The 14,327-nt window shown below is 36.5% G+C and overlaps 1 protein-coding gene across 1 annotated transcript; it reads right to left on the bottom strand.

Annotated features, from left to right (window-relative positions):
* Positions 1-2,620: 2,620 nt before the first annotated feature.
* LOC134653108 (mitochondrial pyruvate carrier 2-like) lies at positions 2,621-5,210 on the bottom strand. The gene is made up of 4 exons (XM_063508415.1): positions 5,195-5,210; positions 3,830-3,916; positions 3,408-3,448; positions 2,621-2,842 (listed from the first exon to the last, which is right to left on the bottom strand). The coding sequence occupies exons 1-4, from the start codon at positions 5,208-5,210 to the stop codon at positions 2,621-2,623; spliced, it is 366 nt and encodes a 121-aa protein (XP_063364485.1).
* Positions 5,211-14,327: the final 9,117 nt, after the last annotated feature.

Raw genomic sequence — 14,327 nt, 5'->3', positions numbered from 1 at the left:
GTTGCGTCGTACCGGACGTGACGTGGCCCGGCCGCAACTCCCAACCGGAAATGGTCCGCCATTTCCGGCGGAAGCTCTCGTCGCATGTGGCGCCACGGTTGTGCTCTTGCGGCGACACTTCCGTTTGGGAGTCATTTCATGCTTGTTGCTTTGGTAATTAATTTGGGATGTCCAGGAGTTTTATTGGTCGATCGTTGTGCGTTTTTCTAGTGCTTCTCTCAGTTTATTCAGGATGCAATCTAAATTCAACGGGTACTTGAAATTGTCTTGCTATTTGTACAGGTGAAGTTGACAACTTGAATTAATATAGAATGAGCATTTGAGAAAAAAAAGTTTTCTCAAATTAAACGTTTAATAAATCTATGAAAATGATAAAATGGTAAAAAGCAGCAACCTTCCTTTGTAAACAAATAATTAAATCATGGTTCACTTAAAATTTTGTTCAATAAGTGATAATACGTCTGAGAAGACTCCATTTCCGGCATGCCTGTTCGACGTTGAACCTCCGAGTTTGGAACAAGATCCTGTCACTTGACTGTATTTCCCTTATTTTATTTAATAAGTATACGGTTTAAATCAAATGCGTCCCGGTGTTAAACCAATATACGCAAGATGCATTCAACGTGAACACAGCTCTCGAGTTGCATGCAACAGAACGTCATCCTTGGAGCAGAAATAATAAGCGCGTAATTATACACTCTGGGATACTGCGGAACCATGGGTGTCACTTCGACATGGTACCTTATGTAACTCGATAGCATTTTCTCTATTTTATTTGCAATATTCACAGGAAGTTTACGGCACGTAACGTGCTTTTTTGGCATTTTCTGTCAGTAGGCTTTATCTTATAAACTGCAAAACTTAGATGTACTTATTCCTTCTGCTGCTAAAAGGAGAAATTATAAAAATTCAGTTGTTACATACAACAAATGTTACTTTTTGTATTAAACGAAAATCTCTCTCTCTCTGTCTTTCTATTTATCTCACTATTTTCCATGTTTTACCATCTGCACTAGGCTAGTTTTTTTGGCACACAAGCCAGCTGTACATTTATTTGATCAGGCTAACAACCTTCGAACTTTCGAATATCGCACTCCGTAGAACAAGTACTAGGAGTAATCATCGTCAAGCACTTGTTTACTAAAAGTATGTATTTTCCTGCACTCGGCAATAAAATCGTATCTCGCAAATAATTTAAAGGATTCTTTTCTCAACTTTACTTCCCGATTCATGAGCGCGGAAGGAGACTAGGAGCCCGATTCAGAAATTACAACTTGTAACGGGTTTGAACTAGTTTAGACACGGCCTTGACGAACCTTCACGCTGATTGATGCATTAAAAATAAAGATAAAAGATAGTTTATTCAAGTAGGCATACTACAATACGCTTAACGTCAAATAAAGCTACACCGGCTCCAACCCACCTCTGCCTCGAGAAGATTTAAATCCCCCCTCATTTGGAGGAGGGTGTCCCAATATGGGACCAGCAAGAAACTCGGCGGGACACATCTTTTCAAAACATTACATCTTATAAATTAACATGTACGAGTAAATAAGAATAAAATACAATTTAAATTACTATAGAATTCATGCATTTGATATGAAGTGTGTGACGCTATTTACCAAGACGTTCGTCAAAGCCGTATCAAAACCATAACGAATTGTTAAATTAGAATCAGGGTCCATGAATGCGCTTGTAAAACTAGCTCAGGACGCGACATGACGCAGCATAAATTGTGCATTCTTGCCACGTCACAATTTCAGGTGCCAAAAAGGTTGGCCCAAATGCAAGTGCTTGAGCTAGGTGACACGGCGAATAATAAGTAATATATACTTAGTAGCAAAGAAATAGAAGATTTAGCGTTAATTTATAATTATTAAACATCCTAAAAATAACATTTTATGTTCTCTGCTACCTTTGCTCGACCAGTAAATTGGTCTAAATTGTTTATTGATACCTGTGGCCTCAGGAAAATATATTTGAAAACATCTAGCACCTTTTGTGTGCAAATATCCAATTTGAGTAGTTTATATAGAGGCTGGTCTGACAAAAAGTCAATCTTCAGTATACCTAGTGCATTGTATTTGAATTAACTACAAAAAATATTTAGATCACAAAGGGTGTACCAGGATAGCCTTTGAAAAATTGCCCCCAGCGCTTTTGGTTCAAAACTATAACCAAACGATACCTTTTAAGAAGATAATACTCTGCAAAAAGTTTCAACCCCCTCCAACCCCCTGGGGGTCCACAATACCCGATAAACCCCAAAAATATTTTATTTTTTTCCTCCAAATCTATGAGACGGATGAATCCCCAATTTTGCTCAAATATTATTGGAACTAAAGGCCATTGTTGGAAAAAATTATAGCTCTCTATCTCATCCTATTATAAAATAAAGGTTTTAGTATGCCATATTTTAAAACGCGGAAAACTCTGTAATCCGTTTGTGGCCGGTTATTTGCCCGTCCGGATTAGCGAGGCCCTACTGTACTGTAGGTATATGTGATATCCAGAGGTAGAAACAGTGTGTTATTTTAACGTAATATAACAGTAGTCCATTGACTGTAAGTTTGTTTAATGATTCTTAATTTCAGACAATTTATAAGAAAAGTCATACCTTTTATTTCTTCGCCAACTGCCTGTGCGTGACGGCCCTGCCGAGCTGATACGTATTGATGGCAGCAACGAACACGTTCACAGCGAACAGGCTGTAGTTCTTCGGGACGATGACGAGAGAGTAGCGGGACCAGATGAGCCCGGTGGCGGCGAGCGACGTGATCTGCGGTACGGAGAGCTTGTCGGCCGGACGTTTGATGTCTCCCAGACCGCCGATTACCAGGCCCTGGAATGTACTATGTAGGTACTCGCTCCATGTACAAACAGCAATATAAGGTCCACCGATGTACAGTTAACAGTGTGGGTGATGGTATGTGGCGTCGTCCTAGTGAGTGTCCCATGTTGCTTATTTTGACAGTTGGTGGCTGCCAAATTGTATCAAGATGTCGTCCCACGAAAGTTCATATTTTCACCACGGCGTAAGTTGGCGTCGTTTGTAGCCAATACATAACAGAAAGCATGGAAAAATAATTAATAAATGGAAAAAAGCAAAATACATGTAAGTGCAGCCAACGAGTCATTAACCTTTTGGACGCCAATGACCGATATATCCGCACCGTAGGTTCAACGCCAAAGACCGATTAATCGGTCACAGACCGCAGAGTAACATAGACCTACGTGCATATGCATAAAGTTCAATTTCAGTTTTGACACTTCGGTGACGTGGCGTCAGCGTGACAGCTTTTGTGTTTGACACGGCGTCGAAAAGGTTAACTGCGCAGCGAATTGCTAACTATGTAGCGAATTGCGTAACTATGTAGCGAATTTGTTTCATCTTATACCTTACTTACCCATTTGAATGCAGGAGCCCAAAAGAAAATTGTTTTTGGCCCTATAACAAAGAGATATAACAGAGAGACAACAATAACATTTATAGCTTTGAAATCTTGATTAATTATATAATTAATTATAATAATTATACCTACTTGAACGCGACGGCGTCAAAACATTTTTTTAGAACTTGATTTCCCGATATAAAAAATCCTATGTAATAAATCTAATGTAAGGTCGCTAAGCACTAATAATGTCATGTATTGACACGCCATTTCCTATCTCTATCGCACGCGCATAATTATTTTGCTGACCCACCCAATGCTACTGTGCGAGCGGGACATATATAGGTAATTAGAGATATGAAATGGCGTGTCAATGTACGAAATTTTTCGTGCTTAGCGTCCTTATTTTACTTACAGTATGATTTCTAGAAACTTACCAGCTGGATGCTCCCAGAGTGGTCGTAGGCTTGCCGGTACGAATTTATCACATGCAGCAACAATACCTTGGTACAACTTGGAGATTTCTATTTATGTGGAGAACTTGTACCTTTTAGAGTCTGTGCGGAAAGAGAAGACTCGTTGAATGTATTGGGCCCCATACATTTCACGACTCTTCTCTTTCCGCACAGACTCTAATCAAAAAAATCTACTTAAGAAAGCAACACAATAATCATCAGTACCTATAATTTTAATTAGTTTTGCGTTTGCATGATTTTATGTAGTCTAAAAACATCATAATGGATTGCACTAAAGCTTTAGTGCAATCCATTATGATGTTTTTAGACTACAAAGATTCAATTTACCTATATCAAAAACTTACAGCAACATCAAACAGAAATTCAGTTTTTCGTGTAATTCTTTCAAGAAATGAAATCTTGTAAACATTTTCACAAATGTCAAACACACGCGTTTAGTTCACGACAGAGAAAAGATTTCAACAAAAGAGTTTATCAAGACCATTCAAAGGGTAGAAACAGCAACGCTCTTAACTGTACATCGGTGGACCTTATTACGAAAAGCATAAGGTCCAACGATGGATAGTTAACAGTGTGGGCGATAGTACAATACGAACTTTTTAATAATTTTATATGATAAGGTCAACAGGTCAACACATACATGCGAGTGCTGAAAGAGATTGAAATACGTAAATAGAATTAAACTTGCTTTACAAACTGCCTAGTCAAAGTAAAATGATAAGTTTCAAGCCACGTTAATTCAATTTTAAGGGTAATTCAAGCCAACCTAACAAAGACATGAAATCCAAGATAGGCTAATCTGTCTGCCCCGGCCGTTACGGCGGCAAACAACTCAGCTATTCACAAAGATTACCGCGTACTTAGTAGTAAATAGTATGGTTATTAAAAAACCTGTTATACCAACATACACTATGCTCCTCAATAATGGACTTTAAATGCTTATACTTAGGCTTAAAATTACAATTTCGGATGTATCAATAGCTCGCCCCTTCTTTTGAAAGTACAGCGTACTTCACCACTATTTTTTATTTTTTGCTTGTAGCTTGTGTATTTATTTCGATAGACTTCTATACATATCTCAGTACTAGAAAGAGTTCACGAAATAGACTCTGCGCCTCTTTCTAATTAACACTGTTAGAAAGTGAGAAGTGATCTATTTCGTTAGCGAAATGATGTTCGGTAAAATTATAGGTAATTTTCTAACTTGAAATACCTAAATAAGCAAATCCACAGCAAATCTAATCAGATTATACTGTACAATAGGCCAATCTATCGTCGTATTGTTACAAATCTCAGTGTCATGTTATACTAGATATTTTATATCACTTGAGCACACGTACATCGTGAACGGACCCAGGACTTCTGCGGTTGCAATGGGCCGTAACCTAGGTAACGGCGAGATCTGCGGAAACTTGCAATGGCGATGGCTTTAGTTGTCGTGTAATGGTTACAAAAACTGCAAAGTTACACGCGCCAATATCGTAGAATGGTTGCATTTACGCCACGTTCTGGTCTGATGCATGTAGTAAAATATAGATACCTAGTATGATACAAGGACGTAACATTCAGATTCATACTAGAAGTTATGTATATAGGACTCCGTTCATACTCATCTAGCATATCTTTCTCCGGAATGATTCTGTTAAAAATAATAGCCCAATAGTTGCGTGCGTACTTACGGCCCGATTCGAACTTTAAGATACGTCTAGATACGATATGTATAACGATTGACGTATCTTACAAGTTCGAATAGAGCCGCTAGTTTAGTGTTGTTTGTCATCTCCTACCTCCTACTATTATCCTACCAATATTACTTAACAAGGGTCAGAAAACACAAGCGAGTTCGAAATGAGTAGCATCCCTGCAGTACCACTTCAACTAACCCAAGAAACTGTTCAAAGTTGCACGACGTTGAGGTTTTCGCCGCGTTGTTTCATTAAACAAACATGCACAAACTGATTTATCTGAGGAGCATGTTAATTCAATCGAGAATCGTATGGCGCGCTTTGCATAACGAAGATAAGTTAATTCTTCATTGTACAGTTTGTCGAAGCTCAGATCTGTCCTTTGACACACTTAGTTAACTTAGATGGAAATGTGCAAAATATTACTTGAGCGAAGAAATATCATGCTATGTCTTATCGTGACATCCGGATGGCAATCGCAGCTGCATTACACAGCACAGCTATGCGGTATTAAATAAGATTTCGTTCCTCAATATAGAAACGACGAGTTTTCACAACCACTGAATTTATAGCATGAACGTACGCCGCAGAATTGTCAAACTCCTTTTCGTGGCTTGCCGATATAAAAATCACATTGTATACCCACAACAGCGTAGCCCCGCTACTGATAAATAACCCAGGCGCGCCAAAGGAACCGGTCCAAATCATAACTAAATCAAATTTTGAGCATCCATCGGAGTCCCGAAATCCGATACGGTTACGCGACGACGTGCCGCGGGTACCGATCGGACCGGAGAGTCCGGAGACGTGGAGAGCTACAAAACTTATGTGATAAATAGAATTAGCGGTACCTACTGTTGAGTTGGGATTGGTTTGTACTCGTAAGACGTGGCGGTGTAAGGATTTAATTAATTTGTTTAGTAATCTGTAACGAAGGATTATTGCTTATACTCACGTCGTACCTACACAGAAATGTTTTTCAACCATCTATCTGAAAATATAGCTGCAAAGCTAACATTCTTATAAGCGCTACTTGCACCATTACACTAACCCGGGGTTAACCGGTTAAACTACACCTATGTTTATGTAGTTATGTAGACGCTCACCAATCGTCATAACCTCTACTTGTTTACATTGTAAACTACCTACTCATTAAGTGAAATGTAACGTTTCTTTTGAGTAAATAAATGTCTTTAACCAGAAACCGTTAACCCAGTGTCAAAATGTTCTGGTAGCCATGGTAACTCGTAAATTGTAAATTTTAACGCTTAGTTTATAAGGTTGAAATTAACACACCATAACATTTACACCAACGTGATTAGCAACAGTGGTCATCTAAATATTTTAAGTTAACTTTTACGTTTTGCAAAATACCCACTTAAACATCATTATAGGAATGATTACCTTAGTTACTATTAGTTAATAGTTAATACATAGTTATAATATGTATTTAATATTAGTTTTTATTTTATAGATAAAATAGTGAGTACCTACTAATGTAAACTGCTCTTTTGATGCTCTTGTAATTTAAGATAAATACTTGTATTTTATGTAATTTTTCTCATTAAGCGAAATGTAAATTTCTTTGAGAAATAAAGTTCTTTAAACCTAACTCTAGGTTAATTGCGGGTGCAAGTGGCGCTGTTTATTAGGCATACTTACTTGACCCGAGTAGCTCTTGGCCTCCGACACTAGATTTGCCCAAGCTGAATTGATATTTACAGTTCAATCAACAAGCCAGCGTCCACGATAACAGATCGGTCAGTCGAAGTCAGCTTCGATGGGAATCGAATTAGAATCGATTCAGTGCAACACATCGATTGTCTGAGTCGACTCGGACAGAAACGGCGATTGGGCACTGGCACGATTAGGTGATGACGGGTGGCCATTCTTGAATAATGTATATCTCGAGTTAGATTAAAATTATTGAATTTAACTGATTATAGACCGCCCACAATACACGTCGCGCGCCAGAAGATTCTCGATAATTGGATTGAAACATGTCGAGAGTACGTGTCACAATACGTCAGAAGAGAGTGTAGGTCCTACGGCGTTGCGTGAATAAGAGATTTATTTTGGCAGGATGGGGCTCCCAAATTTATCTTGTTATCTATATTATTTAAGCTACTAGGCCAAGTTTTGTATCGTTTTCGTATAAATCGGGGATGCTGAATTCATTTATAATATCATAATTTTACCATTCCGTAGTAAAAACACATAAAATATTTAAAAAAAAGTTAGAGATAGTTTGACTCCCGGGAAAGAACTTAGGATACCTAGTTTTTATTCCATGAAAGGTAAGGTGTAGGATTGTACGGGGAATCAATAAACGCTAAACCGATTTGGATGAAATCTATGTCTACATCTTTGATTTAGTTAAAAATGATACTAAACTTTACTTAGAACCTAAACTAAACAGAATTATTAACCTCAGAGTCGCAGTCGCTTAAAACCCCCCACCCCCCACCTGCATCAAAAATCTGAGTGTCTCCACTTCTTAAACCTATCCTTGGGTCCTAAGGACCAATCCTGCCAAAGGAAATCTCTTGTTCACGCAACACCGTAGTTGACCTTTTTATGCCCTGAGCAAACTCGACTACGTGGATAACCCGCTCAAAATATTTTTTCTAGTCTCACGGGAGATTATAGTTAGTATAATATACAATAAGTTTTTAGAAAGGCAGATTCTATTACGATTCTTGGGTCCCAATATACTTTAAACGACTTCACTTTAATCTGTTGTTAACATACGTGGGAATTTTGGGGGAATTTAATGACGAGAACAGAGTTCCTATAACGATAGGTTCAATTCGATGTTTCTCTTAAAGACTGGTGAGCCTTCATCTTTATATGTAAGAGTATATATTTATAAGTATTGTTTTCATTACACAATAAATTTAATAAAAATGCAGACGAATAACTAAGACAAAGTGTGTTACAAAATAAATAAAAATCACGTATAGTCAGCTGCAGAAAGAAGAGGTGGCAAACCAATTTCTATGCAGGGGACTGGGAGGTCACCTCTCTCTGCAGTTGACTGTATTTAGGTACATGACTAATAATTTAACTTTCCTTTTAGACAAATTGAAAACTGATGCACACAAACTATTAGAACAATGCCTTTTGAAAGCAAAGGAGTTGCCACTTAACTTACTCCATCGATTCCAATTCAAATACTCAGTTTTCAGAAGGCCACAACCAGTGTTGGTCTCGTCTTTAGAGGAATTCAAAAATTCAATGCTAGTCTTTGTTCAAGTTCTAATAAACTTATTCAAGACTTGTTCTCTCTTATGTGCAGACTCGAGTCTTGTCTTCGAAAAATTCTAAATTACAACACAATTCACTGATTTAAACTTTCACGATTTTTAACACATTAACAACGGGATTTAATCGCGTAGGTATTTAAGTTTTAAGTTTTACCTTCGACGTTTCGAGGACGGCGTTGTCCCCGTGGTCTCGGAGAAGACTGGCTAAAGATGACATCAACATCTAGCCGCGCGAGTTTTTCGAACTACCCGCACTTGGTCTTGTTATCCGCTTGGACACAGAATTCGCCAGTATTCTCCGAGACCACGGGGACAACGCCGTCCTCAAAACGTCGGAGGTAAATCTTAAAACGTAAATACTCTATTAAGTCCCGTTGTACAATTTAATCATTACAACATTACTATTTTTCAAGACACGTTGTCAGAACCCGTAGTGTAAATTTCATTCGATAGAGTGACAAGCGTTCGCGTTTGTTTTATGTATACTTTTATATGGGATTTTGAACAGCGCACCAAGCGGGACGTTTTCTATTATATACGTAACATTTAATGTATAAGTAGGTACTAAAGTTAAAAGTAAGATTTGCCCATGATCCCGGCGGTCACCACTGTGCGAGCGAGACAGAAATATAATTTATGTACTATAAACTTTTTTCAATACCTTCAATGAAATTTTTAATGTAGACTCATAAGACTCGATTTATTACATCTCTAGCCGACTCGTCCACTCCGCGGGAGCTTTGTCTGCTGCGGGATTACACCTGAGCGGGAACTTCACTTCTCCCTTGTTTAAGGTAAATTGAACATTGGTGCACTACGAGAATTCACGTCTTATAATATTAGATTTTTAACCGACTTCCAAAGTAGAGGCTGTCGTGATGTAATAAGTATGAAATAAAGCCTTCATGACAAACAATACGACAAAGTGCAAATGGCTCCATATTGTCATCAACAACTTCAGAAACAGGATCCAAATAAACTCGAGCGCCAACTTAAAACCCGAGTGAGAAAAATTAAAAATGCGCTCTTGAAAAATAAAATCCACCAAGTATGATTAAAGGAAGCTGTTGTAATAAACTTAAACCGTAACTCATTTTTATACAATTTCAAAAATAAGTCGGTAAAGTACATCAAAATATAAGCTAACCACATTTCAAGCGATAAACCAATAAAGTATATACGAAACCGGTACGTCGATCGATACTACCCTACTCCTTTAAAATACTCGAATAAGGATTGAGTTGAGAAAATGTACCGCAAATACGGTACGTATCGGAGTTAACAGTTTATTGGGAACGTGTGCGCGGGACAAATACGGTTTTCTGGTACGTGACTCCGCCGCTTTAAAACCGTCCGCTACTCGATTGAGAAAATATTATTTTTCATTGTCTAAGAATAAGGATACTCTTAATGTTTTCTAATACTGAGACAGTTTAGATAGGAATTGTTACTGAGCTTTTCGCAACGATAAAATGAAATTGAACTTGAGAAATGAGTCAAGAATGCGATAACGCTGTAAAATATTATTTTCTTGGGTCAGCACTCGTTCACAGTCAGATAATGAAGAGTGTAAATTATAAAAAGAGGAAGTAAATTATTGTATGCCTGTCAACAAGAGATTTTTTTATTACTAACAATTTTAATATTGTTGGACTTCCGGTAGAGCTTCTTAATGGCGATGGCGTCTCGAGATTTTTTTTTTTGTTTTTTGCTCATTAATGTTGCTTAAAGTGTAATATTGATACATTGCACAATGTATTACTATTAAACTCTAAAGAAAGCCATGAATTATTTTTATTATGACCCCGAATAATTTTAATCAAACTGTTCGTAATAAATATAAATCCTCTGTGCGTTATAAAAGCGTTTATTAAAAAGGCCCGTTTATTATAATACCCGCGGTTAACCCTAGTTTTATTTACAGTTCGTGAAGTTAGAAATTCTATTAAATATATAATAAGGTTTAAAAAGCTTAGAACGTACACATACCTACATATATTGCCTATGTTGTTGTGCACTCAAAAAAAAAACTATACTCATCCTTTTCTTTTGGGTGCTAGTACTAGTGTAAGACAAAGATACTTAGTATGATTCTCTCTGTCTATGTTTGAAATGAGACAGTCCTTTGACAAACTATAGCTTTCATATATGTAGAAAACTGTTGAAAAATGTAGGCATATTTTACAGTACGTAGTGTAGGTATACTAATATTTATTCTATGGCGTTAGTGAAACAGGACTCTTTTAATTAAATCACTTTTTTAAATTATGTCAGTCTACTATCCACTTAAGGATTTAATCCCTTTGAGCAAATGGCAAACGCTCTGGAAGACATATGGCAGCAACATTAGCAACAAATACATCTTGTCCTTAATTCCAGTGATGATTTACCCACTAGACGGAGCATTTAAAGCCCATGATCAAATGGACCGATTTAATCAGAAAATAAATTGGCGTCTCTCCAATTTAATCACCAATTTTATATTTGAGCGGTCTAAATAAAAATAAAAAATATTTAAAGAATAGTATATATGCTGACGTTCAATGGTGCCCTCAATTTTTAATATTTTTTCTCGGAAACTTTTTACAACTTACACTACGTTATACAATTACTGTAAAAAGTTTCCAAAAATTATCAAAATCACGGAGCCTTAAGAAGGAACTACAACAGTAGAAGGAAGACATTTTTCCATGTAGAAATGTTCGCCAATTCTAAAACTTTGAGAAAGCTTTTCACATACCCCCTCAGCTGTGGTATAGCCCGACAGGCTCGATCAACTTTGATGTATATTTATGACATAATATAAAATTCAATATTGCTCGGGGCCCCTGGGACCGTTCACGGTTGCTGGGGATACACCCTTTGCACAGTCTGTGGGAGGTAGTCTGGCTTAATTCAGACTAATTGCCCTAGCAAAGAATGCTCGGGCTGCATGCCAATGTCTTGTTATACTTAAGAGGAAAGGGGACGACCGGATCTCTATACAAACGTAGTCCCCATTCTCCTCTCTAGATATTAACATTATAGAAAATATTTAACATAGATTTATATTTTAAATATTTAAAGAATTAAAGATATTGACAGCTCCGTCTCTTTATATTTTAGTTCTCTTGACAAGCGTCTTGAAGCATCGGGAGTGTTATGAGTCACAGTCTGAAATGGAATTGAGACTACAGTCGAGAACAAAAAACTTTCCTGTAACTGCGGCCTAGCGACTGGCGGTGGTCTCGCACACTGTCAGAGTTCAAGCAGAGAAGTTGTTTAATAAGTTGCCTATCGAGTTCAAATCTATAACATGTCATAAGAAATTCAAATCGAAGCTAAAAGTATATTTGTTGGAAAAAAATACTATAGTGTTGATCAGTTTTAAGTAAATATTATTATTCAATGTTAAATTATGAACTAATTTTATTGGTTTTTGACATATTGTAATTTTATCGTTCTATGTATTTTAATTAGTTTTAAAAATAGGCTCAATTATGTATTAAGTATGACTATAGGTATTATTGTAAAATTGTAAATGAATTTTGTAAATTGTAAATAGGCATGATTTATTTAGATAATAATGTAACATTCAGACACAATTGTATTATTGTTTATGAATGAATGAAATGAAATATTAACCACAACTGTACCCCCTCGTTTGATTTTATTTATATTTATTTATTATTATAAGAGTGGAGCTTTTTATTGAATTAGTTTTTCGTTTCTAACTCTTATAATAAATTGTGTTAATCACTACATAGTATAAAACAAAGTCGCTTCCCTGCCTGTCTGTCTGTCTGTATGTATGCTTAGATCTTTAAAACTACGCAACGGATTTTGATGCGTTTTTTTAATAGATAGAGTGATTCAAGAGGAAGGTTTATGTATAATTTGTTAACCCGTGTGAAGCCGGGGCGGGTCGCTAGTATACAATTAATTGTGAAAAAACATTTTATAATATACTAGCGAATCACTCTATCTATTAAAAAAAAACAGCATCAAAATCCTTTGCGTAGTTTTAAAGATCTGAGTCTACATAGGGACAGACAGCGGGAAGCGACTTTGTTTTATACTACGTAGTAATTATGACGATACCCAGGAAGGAAAATGGGGTAAGTGTGTATGGAGAAGCGTTCGTCCGCGATCGTCTTAATTCCTAATGAGATTCATCTAATGCCCTGCACACCTGCGTACTGGGTATGTGTATCTTGATTAACGTGTAGTGGGTAATTAGATATATTGTCATTACGTACAACGACCAATTAGTGTTTCACTACTTTCCTATTTCCTGGTAAAATACCTAATGGCTAGTTAGTTTTATGTGTCAACCTAATATAAGTAATTTAAAGTTAGAATAAGATCCTAACTTTGAAAATGAGTGTCTCATTTCTCCGTTAAACGTAACTTAACTTAATATAAGCTTCAAATGTAAGTACCATACTTTAAAAAAAAGTTACATACCATATAGTTTGTAATACCTCTCGTGTTTAATGATAGTCGCTATGACAGGTCCCTATGACATTAATTTTTATATGGAGTACCTGGGCGTTTTTTTTTGTTGTCCCAAACACTTTTTTTCAAATTTGGGTTTTTTTATGTTATTTCTACTCAGAATCACGAGCTCTTTCTATCCTAATAGGAGAAAAAAAGTGTCCTAAGGTTTTTATTTCCATTCCGTCACCATTTTTCATAGACTTTGTATGGTGGTCGCGTAATGGAAAGATCGAAAAATGTATGGAAATTTTGGGACACTTTTTTTCTCCTATTAGGATAGAAAGAGCTCGTGATTCTGAGTAGAAATAACATAAAAAATCCCAAATTTGAAAAAAAAAAAGTATTTGGGACAACAAAAAAAAAACGCCCACCTACCTACGAGTAACTGTCACGTAAAATGTTTAAATATATATTTTTACATAATATGAAAATTTAGTTATTTTTTGAATTATTAATGATTTCTGTGTATTTTAGGTAGGGTACTTACTTTAACAATTACTTTCCCCGAGATGTCCCTCAGCTTTTCGTATTTTCTAGTCTTCTAATCTTACGTTTACGGTTACGGTTACGTTTTGGTACGTTTTGGCCGTTTAGCGTAGCGATAGCTATAAAACTCAAAAGTGGTTACATTTTTTATATTACTAGTCTGCCTCTTTCGCAATCATGAAATATTCATATACTTACTTAGAAAAATAATTAAATAGTTTTCCAATGGCTATTCGTGGTAGGGAAAACTGTAACACAAGGGAAACCACACATTTTACCTACTAGATATAGCAGATATAATTATATAAATATTATCACTACATAGTATAAAACAAAGTCTGCCTGTCCGCTGTCTGTCTGTTCCTATGTATGCTTAGATCTTTAAAACTACGCAACTGGTTTTTATGCGGTTTTTTTAATAAGTATAGTGATTCAAGAGGAAGGTTTATGTATAATTCGTTAACCCGTGAGAAGCCGGGGCGGGTCGCTAGTATGCTATATTATCTAGTAGGTAGGTTATCTGTGCCAATATTTCATCTCGCT

The sequence above is a fragment of the Cydia amplana genome, chromosome 1 (assembly GCF_948474715.1).
Source record: "Cydia amplana chromosome 1, ilCydAmpl1.1, whole genome shotgun sequence".
Taxonomy (NCBI): Eukaryota; Metazoa; Arthropoda; class Insecta; order Lepidoptera; family Tortricidae; genus Cydia; species Cydia amplana.
The sequence above is the reverse complement of the archived record's forward strand: the minus strand, read 5'-3'. Positions and strand labels throughout refer to the sequence as shown.

Excerpts from the sequence above, each read along its gene's own strand:
- LOC134653108 (XM_063508415.1), bottom strand. Across the intron at positions 3,449-3,829 it reads ACTCTGGGAGCATCCAGCTG|GGCCAAAAACAATTTTCTTT; the intron begins GTAAGTTTCTAG and ends TCTTTGTTATAG. Across the intron at positions 2,843-3,407 it reads GGGCTCCTGCATTCAAATGG|GGCCTGGTAATCGGCGGTCT; the intron begins GTAAGTAAGGTA and ends AGTACATTCCAG.